This window comes from Asparagus officinalis, chromosome 1, assembly GCF_001876935.1.
Source record: "Asparagus officinalis chromosome 1, Aspof.V1, whole genome shotgun sequence".
NCBI classification, from domain to species: Eukaryota; Viridiplantae; Streptophyta; class Magnoliopsida; order Asparagales; family Asparagaceae; genus Asparagus; species Asparagus officinalis.
The window spans coordinates 111,261,679-111,281,174 of record NC_033794.1 but is presented as its reverse complement, the minus strand read 5'-3'; the positions used below and the strand labels follow the sequence as shown (position 1 = coordinate 111,281,174).

Sequence of the window (19,496 nt, the reverse complement as noted above, 5' to 3'; positions counted from 1 at the left end):
TATAGTATTGGGACTACTTTTCATTCTAGTTTTGATCTAAAATGACATCATCACATCTTAACTTTCTAAATGTTACCAATATTTTACATTCCCAAATATTTCCCTCATCTAGTTCGATTGAATATTAATCATCTCATTTGTGTATCCCACTTTGATTGTGCATACACATTAATCATCCTCATTTGCATATTAAGCCCCTGAAAATCTAGATATTTGTTAAACCCCTGATATTTAGAAAGATCTTTTGCCAAAATGGAAATTTCTAAAAATTACAAATAGCACATAAGAATCCAAAAATAAAAAGCAAACCCTTGAAAAAAGGAAACTACGAACAAGGAATTTAAAATACAAAAATTATAAATAACCCCCTAAAAAACTAAATTGTAACAACCCACAAAAGATCTGCATGCTTCAAACAACACTTGAAAATTTAAAAAATTACGAACAACCCTCCAAATTTTTTGAAAATTACAAATAACCCTTGGAAGTTTTGAAAATCACAAACAACCCACTAAAATTTAAAAATTACAAACAAATCCTAAGAACTTTGAAAACTACAAACAATCCCTTTAAAACAAAAAAAAAAAATCAAAAAATTGGAAACAATGAAAGTTACAAAAATCCTCTTTAGACATATGAAATACTTCGCTAATACGTAGAGGGCATTTTGGACATTTTCCATTCTAATATTGTACCCTCATATAAGTACAAGACCCACATTGAGATTAGAGGTGCTAATAACAAATTGAACCAAACATATTATTGAAAATTTAACTCACTATAGTCCGTTGAACTATTGTGCCCCAGGACTATAGCGTGTTAAATGAATCATGAGATTAAAAAGGTCCCTAATCCAATCATGGTCTAAGGGTATTAAAATAGTCCCTACTTAAACATAGTCTAGACTGGATGAAGAACAAACATGAGCTCAAGATGTGGGTTCTCTTACTACTAAACAAAACATAGCCGAAGGGATGGTCGACAATGGTCATAGATTATTACAAGTTATGGCTAGCAATTGTCTGGTCAGAGGTGGCTAGATGTGTTCGACGATTGCAAAGGTGGCCGAAAACAACCCAATGGCAATGAGAGCATAACCACGATAATCAATGATTGTGACCTAATTATAAACTGATTAACAAAAATCAACTAGAAGGGTGTATGCATATAATATACAATATTTGGAAGTCTTATTTTATAAATTGAAAACTGGGGTAACTTAGATGAGAGTATGATTATTTTAGCTAAACTATACCCTCTAGACTACTACTACTCTACTGCACACAAGAGTAAGAGATTTATCCACTTCAATTGGTATCAAAAATGGATGAGTGGTCAGGGACTCCACGAGTAAATATAGTAGCGTTTAGGTGGTTTGGAAAGTGTACTTTAGTTATGATTATTGTAGACGAGTTGTTAGGTGATCCGTATCGATAAACTTATTCTAAAATACGTTTTAAAAAACCCATATATATGAGATTTCTCTTTAACACATAACAAAATTATTGGATAAATTTAACATACAACTTTAGTGTCTTAATAAAAAATATCGAAAATAATATACTTAACTAAATACCATGAATAATATTGCACTCCACGCGTCAAAACGCGACACTAATCCTCTCCTTGCATGTTAAGACGTATACCACATCATTAGCAAGCATTAATCAGACATTTTTACCGGTTAACAAACCCTCCCAAAAGTTCTCATAACCGGCACGTGTCATTCGAGAGCGTGGGCCCCGCCACTTATCACCTTCAGCTTCAAATTGATCCCTCCGATCATCCCCAAATCAGCGGAAAACTTCACTCACTCGGAAGAAATCAAGAACTCGATCTCGATCTTTTAGAGAGAGAGAGAGAGAGAATGGGATCTGAGCCAACGCGAATCTTAATGGGAGTGAACGAGTCATCGATCAAGGGCTACCCTCACGCGTCGATCAGCAGCCGGTCGGCGTTCGAGTGGACGATCGAGAAGATCGTGCGAAGGAATGTCGACGGATTCAAGCTCCTATTCGTTCACGTTCAGACCCCTGATGAAGACGGTAACGATTCTTTGTCGATTCCTAGGGTTAGGGTTTTTTATTAAGTCGGAAGTCCGGAGTTCTGAAATTTTGCATGCTTCGATTTCTTCAATCTTGAAACCCTAACTCGAGGCCATAACTGGTTACCAGTGATGACTCGAGAGATTGAATTTTATGTTCTTGATCATCTGTAATCCAGAGTTCTTCAGGGATCAAGGGCATGAAGAAGTGGAAGTTGAACCGTGGTCGAAATTGTTAATAAGACGTTGGGTGATAAGTTGGAGCAAGTTGGGCAGGGAGAGAGGATCACAAATTGTAGAATTTATAGACGCGTGCAAGAGATTTTTACTTAATGTTCTAAGTCTTGCAAATGGCTAAAATACCAAATTGGCCTATGTAGTGACACCCTTTTACCACTTTGGCCTAAAAAACCAAATTGGCCTATACAGTGACACCCCCTTTACCACTTTGGCCTAAAAAATAACACCGGCGACAATTTGACCTAAAAAGTGACAAATCGACGATAAATAGACTTTTCCATCGCCGGAGTTATTTTTTAGCAAAAAATTAAAGAAATTTTATATATAGACCACTTAATCTCTCATTATTTTTAAATTAACCCATCTCCTTTCTCTAAATTTCTGAAATTTGTAAAAAAAAAACACCCTCTTTTTTCCACTATCTTCTTCCCACCATCTTCTTCATTCACTTATTCTTTCTATACCCTAACATCCCCTCCTACCTCACTCCCTCTCCTACCTTATTTCATGGATCATCACACTTACTTTCTAATTTTCTTCGTCTCCTTCAATCTCTTTTACTCAAAATCCCCAACATCTCCTCCTCTCTACCATTCCCTCTTCCTTCTTCTCCTCTTCCTTTCTCTCACTCTCTTCCTACATGCTTCACCCACTCCCAACACCCAAAACTAAACATTCCACCACAGTCTTAACCTCATTCTTCTCTTCTTTTCTTGCACTCTCTCTTCCTCCTTGCTTCCTACTCCTCTTTCATCCTCCAATCATTAAAAAATTAATCTCCTTAACAGTGAGGATATGTGAAAGAAAGGAGAGAGAATGATGACGATTGGGAAAAGAAAAGAATGAAAGAAATGACAAGAAGGATGAGGGAAAATATGGTGGGAAGGGAGGGAGAGATGAGTTCTTTTTACAAATTTTAGAATTTGAGGGGTTAAATCAGAAAATATGAGAAATTTGAAGGGTATATATAAAATCTCTTATTTTTCTTGCTTAAAAAATATATAAAAATCTCTTAATTTTCTTGCTTAAAAAATATATAAAAATCTCTTAATTTTCTTGCTTAAAAAATGGGTGACTGGAAAGGTTTATTTTTCATCGATTTGTTACTTTTAGGTCAAATTATCGTCGGTGTCATTTTTTAGGCCAAAGTGGTAAAGAGGTGGCACTATTTAGGCCAATTTGGTATTTTAGCCTCTTGTAAATTTTGAATACACATGTAATGCATAGGTTCAGTTGTGAAATCTGATGCGCGTTATAGATTCAAAGAATAGTTCTTTGTTCATTAACATGGAAAGAGAGATTTTCTTCTTTGTAAAGAAAATCATAGTACACAGGCACTTAGGAATAAAATGTCAAGTAATGCTTCCAAAAAAGCTTGGCATTATTTCCACAATGTCTTATAAAGACGCTTATGAATATCATTGGAGGTTCTTGCAACAAAATTGTTTTTCAAAGATCCGGGTCACTTTTCAAACTGTGTATTATAGTGGTATATGTTACTAAAAACATCTGACAATAAACTTAGATGCAAGATACCCTTTGCCATCTAATAGGCCATGGGTTTGTGCCTTGGTAAAGGCAAGTTAGAACACTGGGTTTTTTAAGTAATCCTCCATAAGTTGAGCTACTAGGTTTAAACTTGGCTGGGGTGGGCCAGGGCCTTCAACTGTGGATCAGAGAAAATCAGGTTGAGATGCTTTGCATTTAGTGCATGGTGTGGGCTAGGGCCTTCAACTGTGGATCGTAGAAAATCGGGTTGAGATGCTTTGCATTTAGTGCATGGTGATTAAGTGCCGAGGTGGCACCACTCCGGTGCAATGCTGGCAACACCTCAGGTTGTGTTGCAAAGTGATGTTTAGTCTGTCTGGTGAGTATTGGGCCTTTGACCTGACTAGTATGAAGGGTTTTTGGTGATTGTTGAGCTCTTTACTTGACCTGTCTTAATAGGTTACTAGATCATGTCAGTAATTGTAAAATTGATCAGACCCTTGGTTTGTCACATATTGGCTAGTGACCCAAGTCAGTTGTAGTTTGTCTGATATTTGGTGGGTTTGCGACTAGTGGCGGACCCAGAAAAATTTTCTTAGAGAGGTGGAAGACAAGTATGTAGTTACCTAAAAATAAAAATAAAAATATTATAGAACTATATGCAAATTGGCTGTTAAAAATGCAAATGGGCTATGAGTTTGTGTAGTGGTTATATAAGTAATTATTGAGGCACTGGGCGTAAAATTTTTAAATTTATTGGGGCAAATTGTAATTTGAGAAGGCTTTAAGAGGTAATTTTAACATGTGGGGCCCCCAACCCAAAATAAAAATAAAATAAAATAAAAAATAAAAAAGATCCGCCACTGCTTGTGACTTCTGGGCTAGACCAAAGACCTAGGTGAGGACCATGCCGATAATAGCTTGAGCAATATACAGAAATCAAATCCACGCTAAAGCTGCAATTTCACTAGTAGTAGTTTCAGCTTGTTGTTCGATACAGCCCAAATACCATGCCAGACCGATGACGTCGTCTACCTGAACGTGATCAGGAAAATCTTTGAGGCTGGTTGGTGCATACTGACATACTTGCAGACTTTAGTCGTTGATCCTGGGAGCAGTTTGGTTTTGCTGGCCTCACAGTTAGCAGGCTGAATTTGCTTTGTTTTTTTGGTGTTTCAGGGGACACAACAATTCTACAAGAGATGTTTTGAAATCAGCAATTGGAGTTTCTAGGAAGTGTACCTCTCAGTTTTAGATTTCCCTACTGTTCTAACAAATCTGAAGGTGCAATTTAAAGATTTTGCCACTCGTAATTCTCCTTCTCCGTCTTCTATATTTTGATAGAAGAAAATGACAATAAACTCTATGATTTTGGCCCATATCTAAGATATTGATTTCCCCATTCTTTATCCTTCTTAGAGCGAGAGAATTTACCTTCATGTATGAAAGATTCTTATCGTTTGCTATAATCTTCTGTTTATAGCCATGTTTCTGAAGTTTTAGTTTATAACATTCAAAACATTTGATAGGATCATCAACTGACAATTTTTGTTGTTTTATATTGTCTGATACAGGATTTGATGACATGGACAGCATCTATGCTTCACCTGAAGACTTTGAGAGGATGAAACGAAGGGACAAAACTAGAGGACTGCACTTGCTGGAGTACTTTGTTAGACGTTCTCATGAATATGGGGTAATCTAATTTAATTTGACACTTTGTCCTCTTCTTTCATTTCCTTTAGCCATTTTCCTTTTGCATATCATGTTCTTCTATTGTTTTCATTATAATGTCAATGGTATTATTCGAACTTTGATTAGATTTAGTAAATCCACCTCCATGTTTGCTTCAGCTTGTTGGATATGAAGTTTAGGTCATATATTCTATCGAAATTCATTATAGGCTGTCTTATTAGTCTCCAGCAATAAGGCTATAACTGTACTTAAACACATAATTTTGTTCAACCAATTTGACATTCAGTAGGTTTTCTTTTCGAAACTCTTCAGGCATAGAATTTACGAATTGAAGAACATAAGATATGAATTCTCTTGTTAGGTCCTTCACTGCTAATTGCTACTCCTAAACTTAGAACATTTTGGATTCTAAGGGCATTTATCAATTAGTTCAGCTACATCAACTGGCAAATGAAAACACATCTTTGCATGAGTACTTGACTGGACTCAACACAAAGCTTGAGTACCTCTCTTCTATTCAAATCTGGACAGAACGATAGTTATTACATCAGGACATGTAAATCATATATATGTATTATGTCATCTATTGTATTTCATTGTGTGTTGTAAGATATACGACATGTGCATTAGTAGTTGAGTGATTAAACAGACATGTCATATGATGACAATATATATAAATTTGAAGTACAGAACAAATGAATAACAAAGGAGAAGTGGTAGAAGTATGTAAAGACAAGCAGAAAAGCATATGATTATGTTTAAAAGGCCATGTCATATGTTGGTGCTGAAACCAGTTAGCAATTTTCTTTTTTCCAACCCAACGACTTAGCAATTTCATTACTATTGTTTAGCAGAGAACAACAGAGATAACAGTAACAACCAAAGGTTGAATGTGAATTTTAATTGATTTAGGATGTTTTAGAGTCTAGTTGCTATGAAAGTTTTTTTTAGTAGATTTAATTGCGGATGGGCCCTTATAGTGTCACCCAATTGCGAATAGTCCGCCTGCAGTTCTATTTGTGCGGGTAGATCTCTGAGTGAATTCTTTTTACTCTTAAAGAGTAAAAAGAGTTTTTAGGGAGCGCATAGACTCCTTGAAGCTCTACTAGTGAGGATAGACCCCAGTTGCTAAATATTTTGACTCTTAAAAGAGTCAAAAAAGTTCACGGAGGGGGTCTATCTGCACTTGCGAAAATACTACTAGGGGTCTATCCACACAAGCAGAACCACAAGGGGTCAATCTGCAACTGGACGATGGGTGATACTACAGTGGGTCTATTCTCAAGTAACCCTTTTTAGTATGAAAATTCTTCTTATTAGAAATTAGTTCTTGGTTATTGAGTTTTGCAAGTCTCTGAAGAACTAGTTTCATTAAGGTATATGAAATTGTTACCAAACATTATGAATTTATGATTTCTATAGATTGTGTGGTTCAATCTTGGTTGTGAAACCATACTTTTAAGGTGAGAGATATTAATTGGTATGCTTCCATAATTCAAGCGTTAGCCTGAAATCTTAATTTTATTATTTTTGTTTATTCTACCTTGTTTTTTCTGTTTCCATTCCCGATCACCGTCAGCCAGTCAATTGAAAGCGAAGAGGAGAGGGAATGATTTCCATAGGGTATAGTTACAGAGGTCCAAGTCAACTTGCATATTTTTATTTTGAAATGAATAGTAAACCCGATAACCAATATATACCCAAAAGCATTTTTAAGGTAATGAGTGTATATTAGAATTCATCATGTTGTATGATGCATCTACAATCATACATTTCTTAGGCCCTGTCATAATACATCAGTACAACTAATATCCTTTTACCCTGCATCATGTCATAGAAAATATCCTGTGTCCCACAATATTAACCACAATGGCTGGGGACCAAATCCAAGCCATCAAGCTAACTATTTTCAGGTTGATAAGCAGAACCTGTGTAGCTTATATTGGTGTTCTTTATGCTATTTTGTTCTATTATATATTCTTCACCGTTGCTTTTAACATTAATAATACTGTAGTTGGAAGGGTGGGAAGGTAGGTGGATCATATTAATAGTGTTGAAAACGATGAACCTTGGCTACAATGCTCATATTGTTCTGATGGTATTTAGGAAATTCGCAGGTTACATTTATTCGGACTAATGTTTAACTTTTGGTTGTATAGCACTGGATATAACACTTCGTAGCTTGTATATAAGATAAATAGGTCAGTTGCCTATTAGTATGCAAGTATCATAAATTTAGCTGGCTGTATTCTGATTTGGTATTTTTTGCTAAAACCTGCCACCATTAAACTGAGGCCAAGAAGCTTAGCAGATGTTTGGGGATCTGAAACATTTTTCCTAATGATAAGATCATAAGATATAAATATCAGGTTATCGGGATCATACACCGTGCCTACTACGTTCTAGGTTATAATAAATGGATTCAAGGATTCCCACCGTAAGCAGTCTGGGGACTTATTCTATCAGATAGTTATACATAAATATATATTGAGATTCGGCTCTTTTGTGCTTGTTTCAATTGGTATAGATTGCTTGCGAAGCATGGATCAAGAGAGGCGATCCAAAAGAAGTAATCTGCAGCGAGGTGAAGAGAGTTCGTCCTGATCTTCTGGTCGTTGGAAGCCGTGGGCTTGGACCATTCCAGAGGTATTATTTAATTCGAAGGGGATGACTGTTTTTTCACTTGTTCACCTATTTGACACAAACTGCTCTCTTGTTCATTTCATGTTATTGCTAATATTGACAGTATCTTTCTAGCTGCTACGTGAAAGTTCAATATCCAAGAGCCTTGTATTATTATGTGCAGATAGCTTTCCTGATCGAATGTTACATTGCATTTAATCTAAAAGAATAGGTAACAGTGTTCTACTTCTGGATGCTTAGAATAATACTTGTTTTAGTACGTTTTCAGATTATTATTTTTTATATTTTCACATCACTAGTGGAGTCTCCCCGTTTTATGAGTTCTTTTTGTTGCCAAAGGTCTACTACTGGATAATAAGTGTCGTATAACAGTGATGTGCTTTAAAATAAATTACACTTTCCAAAATAGATAAAAATTATCATGGTTCGATTGGTATGTGCTTAGTTTAGTATCCAGATCCCTTCTCTTTATCTTCATTCCTGTCAATGGTCACAGTTTGATTGGTTTTTATTGCGAAAAATATACCCAAAAAATATGATAAACTGATTGTCATTGTTAATAGTTTGATGACATAAATTGAGAATCATGCTATTCAGACAATGGATTACATCTCTAATTTCGGTAGTGGGAGCAAATATAGTTGGAGGGGCAGTACTGCAACAACTGGAAACATTCTCACACTCAAAAGTGTTTTTTGGAAATTTAAAATGTGGCAAATGTCTTATCTAACTGGAAATGATCGAACACACTCAAAAAATGGTTTTTCAGAACTTGAAATGTCGTGTTCGCAGGACCACAACATGTCAAATTGCCAATGAGTTTTTAAGAATCAAGCATAAATGATGGTGTATTCACATAAGACTTCACTTACAAGAGCATGTATCGCGATATGGCTTGTTATCATTTACGCTGTTTGTCAGTTGATACTAAAAGTAGTTTTACAAATAATATGTTTTCTGATAAACTCATGTGTACATACATTTACGTAACTGATACTAAGATTTTTACTTTGTAGGGTATTTGTCGGCACCGTGAGTGAGTTCTGTGTGAAGCATGCAGATTGCCCTGTGATCACCATTAAACGAAAGGCAGAAGAAGCTCCACAGGATCCAGTCGACGATTGATACCCTCTATTACCCAAAAGCTGAAAAACCTTTGTTGTAATTGGTAATGTACTAGAAGACACCACATATTACAAGACAGCAATGCAATAAATATCAAAGACTAGAGTGAGAAACAGTTGATGGATGAGATGCAAGTCATGTATGATATCAAAACAGAGCTTGTAATCTTGTTCTAACTTCTATCATTTGCTTGATTTTGCTCCTTTGAGCTTTCCATCTCGAGTAGCTCCAGCATCCTCAAAACCACCATGCTCTACATCACGTACAGCCTGAGTATGGATGACTTGAGAAGGCTTCGGTTTGCAGAGCCTGCGAGCACAGAGGCGGCTGATGATGCATGCAATGATGGCGACGACGGTGATCACTGCCAGAACAATGAAGACTGGACCGAACGACCCTTTTGAGCTCGAGGATGGCTTTGCTGAGGTGGTTGAATGTGGATAGGCTACCAGAGGCTGGGGGAGGGAGGACATGCTTTCCTTCTTCTCTAGGTCAGATGACTTGAAGATGGATTTATGCTTTGGTTTTATGTTTGTTTGTGTTTTTGCCTGTCAGGATTTGCTTTCAGTGCGGTTTAAAGCAATGCGGTTTAAAGTGATGCATTAGATGCCGTGGGTTGGGCCGGATGCTTGCGCTTTTGGTCAAGAATTTGAGGCTTTGTAGTGCTTTGATGCTAGAGAAAGTGTGAGCTTTGGTTTCCTTTGGAGTTGGCTGAGAATCATATTCTGTCATGCTTTAAGTTTTGAATGATTATGGTAATTAAAAGAAAAAGAAAAAAAGAAGCTGTTGTGAAACGCGAACTAATGGGCTGGGGCCGCGCCTGATAGGCCCGGCCCAGTGTCTAATTTGGCGTATGATTGGTGGCTTTCTATCTTAGCCAGTTTCTGGTTGCGTCTTTTTTTAGTTTAATTATAGAATTTTTACTTTATATCTTCATTGCTCATTCATTGAGACGTGTGAATTCAGTGATCAGTTTGAGCCTTGTGCATGATAATTAAATTAAAAAAGGCATATTTCACAGACTACTTTGGGCGTATTTTGAGCAATTAAAAAAAATCTAAATTCATACGAAGGATCAAATTAAATATTTATGTAGTAGTATTGAACATACATTTGCATATGATATTGTTAGTAATCAAGACGCAGAATAATTAAGAAAAACTAAGCTTACAGTATAAATATATAACATATTAAAATCTTTCTTAAGGATAAAGGCAAACCTTCAATTACCGAGAGTCCTATAACATGCACATTGTACATGGTACTTAAGTTTTGTATACATGTACCTTCACCAACTTTGATATTGACAATTATAGATTGATCATAATTTTGTGATCTCAGCTTGCCGATGATTGAATCTGTCCAAAATGATTTACGTTATTATTAAGGACATTGTAATACAATACATTTCATCAATGTGCCATTAGGATCATTGAATAGCAAAACCTCGTCGAGAAAAATTTACAAAAAAATAAGCAACAAAGAGAAAAGGTTGCAGATAGAGAAGCAACAAAGGGAAAAATTTTATAAACAAAGAAGCAACAAAAAGGATATGTTTATGTACCCATATGTGCCATAACAAAAAGATACATATATAAAATGGATAAAATACTTTCATAGAATGGAGTGTAGCCATAAACTCTCCAAGAAAAGTGAAGTTGGATGCATAAAGAAGCCTGATTGAACTCGCCTTGTCAACAAATCACATCATTATGGAGTTGGAATTAATAAAATATAAAGGGATAGTAGAGTCCCTTTATCAGGATTAGTTTGCAAGATTTATATATAGATGAGTTGAATTGAGAAAGAGTGGGGAGTTGATCAAGCTTAGCCATGAGTGAAATTGAGTTGATGAGGTAGTAAGAGATAACGCAGTTAGTGGCATTAAGAGATGTTACATTTCAATACTTTATGAAATTGCAAAGAATACATAGAAGATGAATAGCCAGTTCTCTAAAAATTTGTCGTGTGGGAAATTCCCTAAAAAATTGACATGTGACATCCGAGGATCTTGTTTTAGTATATTAGACAGATTTTTTGAAGAACAACGTCTGTCTAGCTATTGTCAAACCTAATTGCACTTAAGTACCTTATAGTTTCCTCAACTTATACCCTCACTTGTTTTTGGCGGTTTGCATATACCCTAAAGTTTTAAACCTTGCATTTATATATCATTATCACTTGTCTTGGCATGACCTGTACACTTTAAAATCTTTAAAATTTGCATCTAAATATTCTGAAGTTTTTTACACTTGCACTTTAAATCCTACAACTATGCAAACATGAGGGTATTTAAGTGCAAGTTTTAAAAACTTTAGGATATTTATGTTCAAATTTTAAATACTTTGGAGTATTTAGGCGCAAATATTAAAAAAAATTAATGTGCACGGTGCTACCAAAAAAAGTGAGGGTATACAAGTGAAAATTTTAAAAACTTTAGGGTATATAACTACTGCAAAAAATGAGGGTATATAAGTGCAATATAGTTAAACTATAGGGTATTTAAGTGCAATCAAGCATTTGGAATTGTAGCAGTGAAAAAACTAAAATAAAACAATACATAACCGACTTGACTAAAGGCATTTTACAACAAACAATGGTTTCATTGTAAAAACTACTGTTATGGGAGGTTATTGGTCGGGATAATTGGGGTCAAGTGAGAATATTGTTCCAATTGAATAATTTTATTCCTTTGGGATATTTTGAGTAGGATAAAGTGGGATAATTGGGATAATGAGACAAATTGAGTCTTTGATTTGACAATTCATATGGGATAATTGATGATGTGGCACCTTATTAAAATATAACTTTATCTATTAATTACTTCTAAATTAACTTATCCAATTGGTTTAGTATATTATTATAATATAAATATTATTTTACTTTAAATTAGAATAAATTGTTATACTATAATTACTAATTAATATATATATTAATATTATATTACATAATAATAATATTATATTATATTAGCATTCTATACTATATAATAATTAATATAATATAAGAGTAATATAATTTAATATAATATTTTAATAATAAATATTTAATATAATACATTATTTTATTTATATAAAAATATAATATGTTATACTATAATTACTAATTAATATGATTAATTATTATATTATATTACATTATATGTATGCTTTATTATATAATAATTGATATAATATATAACAATATATGTAATATAATACTTTAATAATATATTATTTAATTTAATATATTATAATACAATAACATAGAATATAATGTACTGTATAAAATATTATAATATTTTACTTTATTCAATGTAATATTTTTAAAAACATTATATATATATATTATATATATTTATATATATATATATATAATATATATATATATATATATATATATATATATATATATATATATTACATGATAATTACAATATTATATATTAAAAGGTATCATGATATAGTATAATATATTATATTATTTCAAAATATAGTATTATATTATATTATATTATAATATTTTTAATAATATTATTATATTATATTATAATAGTATGTCATATATATAATAACTGATATAATATATAAACAATGTATTTAATATAATATCTAATTTAATATATTAGAACAGAGTCATAGGTTAAAATTTACGACATAAAATATTTTAATATTTTTTATTCAATATAATATCATATAAAATACTATATTGTAATTAAAATATAGTATAATATTATATGATAATTACTATGATATATAAAAAATATCTAAAATGTATTATATTATAGTACAATAATATATTTATTATATTAATTTAATATAATATAATATAATCACATAACATGATTTATATTATATTATTTTTTATAATTAAATGTAATATACTAACATGTTTATTAATTTTAATATGTTATATAATATTATAATATATTATTATATTGGTTTAATATAATATAATTTAATATAATTGCTACAATAAAATATCAACTACAATTAATATAATATATTATATAATAATATATTTTATTAAGATATTATAATAAATATGTTGTACTATTATATAATATAGTATGTGATATTGCATAATAATATATAATAAATATCAAAAAATAAATTATTTATATAAATTAAACTATAGTAATGTTGTATGTTATTACATGATAATATAATATAATATATTGAATATATTATTACTTTATATTTTATATATCATGTCATATATTTATAATATAATTAGCATATATTAGTTAAGTAATACAAAAAGATTTAAAAATTATTCCAATTGCCTTCAAAGTGGAACAAAATTGTTCCAATATGGAGGATGGGGTAATTTTTGGGACAATTTTTTTGTATATGAGTAGGATAATTTTATCCCAAGTGATGAAATTGTCTCACTAGTGTTTTAAAAAATCAATAACACAAAAAATGTATATCATTATTCCATTGCCCCAATGAATAACACTATGAAATAGAATCCTCAAAATTATCCTATTATCCCCCAAATGTCCCAATGAATACCCCCCTTAACAAAAATAGCTGTAATCGTTACTAACACTATGAAATAGAATCCTCAAAATTATCCTATTATCCCCCAAATGTCCCAATGAATACCCCCTTAACAAAAATAGCTGTAATCGTTACTACATTTTAAAAAGTTATAATTAGAGTTGCAGTAGTCATTTCCACGCGCCAAATATATTTACTAAATAATACTAAACAAAAGAATAAATCACAAAGGGTAATAATGCTTGATTGTGTCAAAGGGACGATAGAAGGTAAATATAAACTGCTGACAACAGTCCATTTTGCATGTCCCACCTTCGCAAATGGGCCGCTCAATATATTTCGGGTCCATTGCCAACCCGTACCCATCAGCCGTTGCAAATCGAAACCGAATCCGCAAAGTAACCGGTTCGGTTTCCTTTCGGGTACGGCCCCATATATAACAAGAGAGCTAGGCTTTTCTTGTCCTTTTCGCTCTCAAAACCCTAATCGCCAGCCGCTCTCCGTCTTCGTGATCCAGAGAGTTTTAGGGAAGAGCGCGTTCTCTCGATCAAGATGGGGTGAGTCCTCTTTCAGAACCCTAGTTTTTATCATTACTTTTTTGGATTGTTCGCTAACAAACTAGTAAATTTATAATCATTTGGATTGACATCGAAGCGATTGCATTAAAAGCACCTAATCGAGTTCTAAACTTGTTTATGCTTGATTTTTAGTGGTATAGAGAGTAAGAAGTTTTAATTTCGATTGCGTTAATTTTGATCTTGTGGAGTAGTGAAAATTTTGAAAGTGTTTGGCTTTAATAATGGTTATTATTATATCTGAGGGGAAAAACAATTGGATAAGGCTGTTTCAGTGTTTCTTGTACTGTCAATCTTCTTCTTTTTATATAGTCATCTGTTTGTTTAGTGATTGGATGTTTGATATTACCAGAGTTTTTAACTTCATTTTGTAGTAGAGTTTGGCTTAAGTTGTTTAGTTCATTGTAAGCTAATTCTAGCCATAGAATTATGGGTATAACCAATGAGTAATTCTAATGGAACTCCTTTTTCCCCTGTGGATCCTCAAGTAAAATCTGACCTTTTCTGTGTTGTTTGCGCACGTGCATGCTCATTCTTGTTAAGTTTTTAGGCAGTTCGTGGTAATTTGCATAATTAAAGTTCTAGTGTACCACCTTCTCTCAACCTGAAAATTGTCATGTTGTAAATTTTGATCCAATTGTTTTAAATCACTTTAGAAACTCATATGGAAGTTTTCTGCTGACTTGGATTTTGATTCAAGATCTCACGACTTTTCTCATGGTCTCAAGGCGCTTGCATGACCTTATAAAAACGGCTAAATTCACACTTTTATTATTATTATTATTATTATTATTATTATTATAAATTGATCTTTGAGAAGAAAGTGCATGCTTGTTTAAGATCAATAGTTAAACTATCATAGGGAAGTTCTTCATCAAATTTCAATATATTGTTTAAGANAATGTTTTCTTTTCATATTCATTTTCATATTTAAAGTAAAATCACAATATCTAGCTTAAGATGTTAAGAGTCTATACAACAACAATGTATCCTATACATGCTATTGATTGCTCTGGCGTCTTTGCTATACTTTTTTTATCTATAATTTTCTATGTCATCATTCTCTGAATTCTAGTTAGAGGTCTTTTTTTTGTATGTCGTGTATTTGTCCATGAATTTTTCCTTGAAATATCGTCATCCTCATATTGTTCCTTCTTTTCTTTTCCCTGAATTTACTAACTATATTAACTTGATTTTTGAATCATCTGTTGTCTCTGGAATAAATTCAAATGCTTTTAAGAGTTATTCTCTGTTGTATCCTTTGGCCTGGAGTGCTTTTCTTCAACGGCATTTTGCATAAAGCAAATACCATGGCGTTCTTCTTACCCTTTGACCCCTGTGTGTTTGAAGTATCTTTCTTGTTAGATTCTGTCATTGAGATCAATGTTTTTAAAAAGCCTCCGCCTCGCCCGCCTAGGCGTACGCCTGGTCTTTGTATGCCTAGGCCTAGGCCTAGGCGGTACCTTGGCCGTCGACCTAGCACCTAGCGCCCAGATGGTATGTAGGCTGCCTACCTATATTTTGGAAGCACCTAAGAGAGCGTGGTCTACCTACATGGACTATACCCTTTAGGCATTGATCATGATTTCCTCCATTACAGCCTTCACATCCTCCAACCTCCTCCAAACTTTAACCTTGAACACCTCTTCTACCTCTCCCGACCTTGAACAAAACATCATCCACCACCACTTAAGAAATCTACCCAGGTGTTAGTCTAGCGCCTAAGCTTTCTATAACATTGACACTTACTATCAATAGTTATAATTACAAAATAAAAAATAAAAAACGCCTAGGCCCCTCGGGCTTCCACCTAGGCGCTTAGGCTCTAGGTGTCGTGTTCAATGCCTAGGCCGCCTAACGCTTTCTGTAACCTTAATTAGGATCTGACTACCTTGAAGGCTTGAACTATTTTATGACACTTCTAATTCATATAATTTCTTCTTACTCCTTGAACATTGATGATATGGCAATTTAACCATCCAAGACATCTTTGACCAATTATTAGTTTGTTGTGACATTATCATAAGAAATGCTGTGAAGTCTTTCAAGTCATGGGCATGCATGTTTCTATAAGGTTCTTTATAATGTTTTCCTGCCAAAATAATAAATATGCTTACTGTTCTGCAAGCACAATTATGTAGAAATCGAAAAGAACCAACATAATTTATTCCAAGTATGAATATTGAAAAGAACCTTAACATGCTGTCAGATACTCAAACGTATGTATTTATAAACTGAAAGTAGTGAGGTCAATTTTTTCCTGAAGTAGTGGTCGCCTCTTCCCCCTGTTTTTTCTTTCTAAATATCTAGGAGTAACCACAATATTTTTCTTGATAATGATTTTAAGCCTCTGACATGATAGGAAAACTCGTGGAATGGGAGCTGGGCGCAAGCTCAAAACTCACAGGAGAAATCAGAGATGGGCCGATAAGGCCTACAAGAAGAGCCATCTCGGTAACGAGTGGAAGAAGCCTTTTGCTGGTTCCTCCCATGCCAAGGGCATTGTCCTAGAGAAGATGTAGCACTCACATATCCTAAATAATACCATGTCCCGTAGAAAATTGAATAACTAACTATGCTTTTTCTTTGCAGAGGCATTGAAGCCAAGCAGCCTAACTCTGCTATCCGAAAGTGTGCCAGAGTTCAGCTTATTAAGAATGGAAAGAAAATTGCAGCTTTTGTCCCCAATGACGGTTGCTTGAACTACATTGAAGAAAACGTGAGTTTCATAAAAAAAAATCGTTTATTATCTTTCACTGAAATATAGATAAAGTACACAAGGACAAAATTGCCTAGTTTAGAGAAACCAATTTCATGGTAATTGGCTCCAGTAAAACACAATTATTGTAGATTTGTGCATAACCAACCAAACTCCATGGTAGTTTTATGAATTTTGCATTTTCTTCCATCATCTTTTGACCCGTTTCACCTTAAAAAAATAAGGGTTCTTCAGTGACATGAAAGTGCAATTGTTGTTCCAGGACGAGGTGTTGATTGCCGGATTTGGTAGAAAGGGTCACGCCGTGGGAGATATTCCTGGAGTCAGGTTCAAGGTTGTTAAGGTCTCTGGAGTTTCTCTGCTGGCTCTCTTCAAGGAAAAGAAAGAGAAGCCTCGCTCTTAAGCTTTTACTTTCAGGACATGTATTGTTCTGTGGCCAATTTAGTTTTCTTATTATTGAGTCTCTGTTACTGTTTTGGCAGATTTAGCTAATATCTGGTTATTGGTGGGAACCTAATCTGTTTTTGTTATGGTAAAAGAATCTGGTTTGAATTGTGTGATCTGATGGAATTTTTGTTGAGCGTCCCGCCAAGTGAGAGGAATTTATCCTCCTGCTGTTCTGCGCGTGATATTTCGACCCTTTAGGAATAATATGCTCCTTTTTACATAAAGATGGACTCTTATACCTCCGAACCTTTTTTTTCTCTAAAATTCTATTAATTTGAAGCCAAAAGTTAATTTATCATGCCCATAAAATAGTTTACCGAATTGGAGGACGCTCCGTTTTCACATATATAGTATCAAACAAGTAGGCCAATTTGAGAATTGAGCATCATTTCATTTCAGCGATCGTGGCCGGCAAAAATCTCAGGAGGTAAATGATTGTACTCGTCTGAAAGGGGCATAGAAAGAGAGATGATGGGAAATGCCCAAAACATTCCACATTGGCTTAATTTTTTTCCATAAATTTCACATGAAGCTGTCAAATTGACTGACAGGACATTTTGTTGATCTTTTGATTTCTTGATAAAATGTTCTGGTTGACTTGAAGATAAGATTGAGAGGATCCTTTGAAATTAGAGCAGTGCTAATTGGTATAAAAACTTTTGGTACTATAACTCTTGTTTCTAATATTCTCGGGTAAAATATACATTAGTAAAGCAACAGTCTAACAACATGCGTATGCACTGAAATGTTAAACACAAAGTTATAAGCATGCTCTTTAATGAAACCAGGGTAAGTATTATTGTATACAGAGTTAAAACTTCCTGCATGAAGGATACCATACTTCTTCATGCATATCAATTTAACACTAATGAAAGTTAAGTAAACCATTAAGAAGAAAACTTTAATTCACAGTCAACAACAGTCAACAGAGAAGACTGAAGCCAAATATACGCTACGGTCAATGAGTCTCAAGTAATTAAGCCAACCTGTAAATTAAAAAGCTTAGATCTGGTAACAAGAATATTTTATACCAAAAAATACAGTAAGTGGAACGCACGACGAAAGAATACATAAACCGGTTAACTATCGTCCCTTTTAAAATACTACGAACTATATACTTTATTGTACTATAATTCAATGAAAGCTTGAAACCCAGTTAACATACATACAAGTTAATACTTTCCTATGAAAATAATAATAATAATAATAATAACTGCGATGTCACAACCCAGGAACACTGTTAAAACTACACTGATAATATAGTTTGAGAATAACGAAGAAACAACACAAACGGTTAGTATTTCTAACCTCAAAACAGATAAAAATGATGAAATAGTACTGAGATCTACCCAATAATAATACATTATTAATGTTTATAAACCTGTTGACATAACACACCAAACAATTGGATTCAACGTAGCGTCAGATCTGATACGGAAAATAATTTCTTAAATTTGATGCAACATAACCTTTATTACACCAAATTTATGACCATTGAATGGTCCACGATATCAGATAAGATTATCCCCCATGATAGCAGATCATATATTATGTAAAAACCTTTTAAGCATCTGAACAAATCGATAGGAACAATCAATTTTAAATCTTTCCATCATGCGCATATGAAAGTATTTAACGCAAATCACCAGTTAATATTACCCATACAGAAGATGAATATGGAAATGGACATTAACTATATATTCACCTAGACAAGAAAATTGATGTTACATATATTGACATACATTGAACTCCATACGCATAAGCCACTCTCATGGATACTTACTTGATATTATTGGATATGACTAATCGTGAGAAAAAAATTTGAGTCAAATCTTCAAAATTTCTCCTTACTTACATTAAACTGGAAAAGTTTACAATGCAATACTACAATAATCAATCTACAAGCATTACGGAATTATTCTTACGCGTTATATAACATGATTAATGATTGGAAATGGAAATTAGGCTAATATTCAATGCTAGTTCTTTTCTACATCAAAATAAGACGAATTTGTACAATTACATTACTTACGGAT

The 19,496-nt window shown here is 33.4% G+C and overlaps 2 protein-coding genes across 4 annotated transcripts; both read left to right on the top strand.

Moving 5' to 3' along the window:
- LOC109828974 (universal stress protein A-like protein) lies at positions 1,778 to 10,035 on the top strand. 3 transcript variants are annotated; one of them, XM_020395999.1, is made up of 5 exons: positions 1,778 to 2,045; positions 5,347 to 5,468; positions 7,995 to 8,113; positions 8,225 to 8,321; positions 9,127 to 10,035. In XM_020395999.1, exons 1-4 carry the CDS (start codon positions 1,868 to 1,870, stop codon positions 8,319 to 8,321), a joined length of 516 nt encoding a protein of 171 aa, XP_020251588.1. In that variant the 5' UTR covers positions 1,778 to 1,867; the 3' UTR covers positions 9,127 to 10,035. The 3 variants fall into 3 exon arrangements, with proteins under 3 accessions (XP_020251588.1, XP_020251589.1, XP_020251587.1); XM_020396000.1 differs by having other exon boundaries at positions 1,781 to 2,045; positions 8,274 to 8,321; XM_020395998.1 differs by lacking the exon at positions 8,225 to 8,321 and having other exon boundaries at positions 1,782 to 2,045.
- Positions 14,160 to 17,583, top strand: LOC109828972 (40S ribosomal protein S23). Its single transcript, XM_020395997.1, has 4 exons — positions 14,160 to 14,276; positions 16,657 to 16,812; positions 16,887 to 17,013; positions 17,276 to 17,583. The coding sequence occupies exons 1-4, from the start codon at positions 14,272 to 14,274 to the stop codon at positions 17,414 to 17,416; spliced, it is 429 nt and encodes a 142-aa protein (XP_020251586.1). The 5' UTR covers positions 14,160 to 14,271; the 3' UTR covers positions 17,417 to 17,583.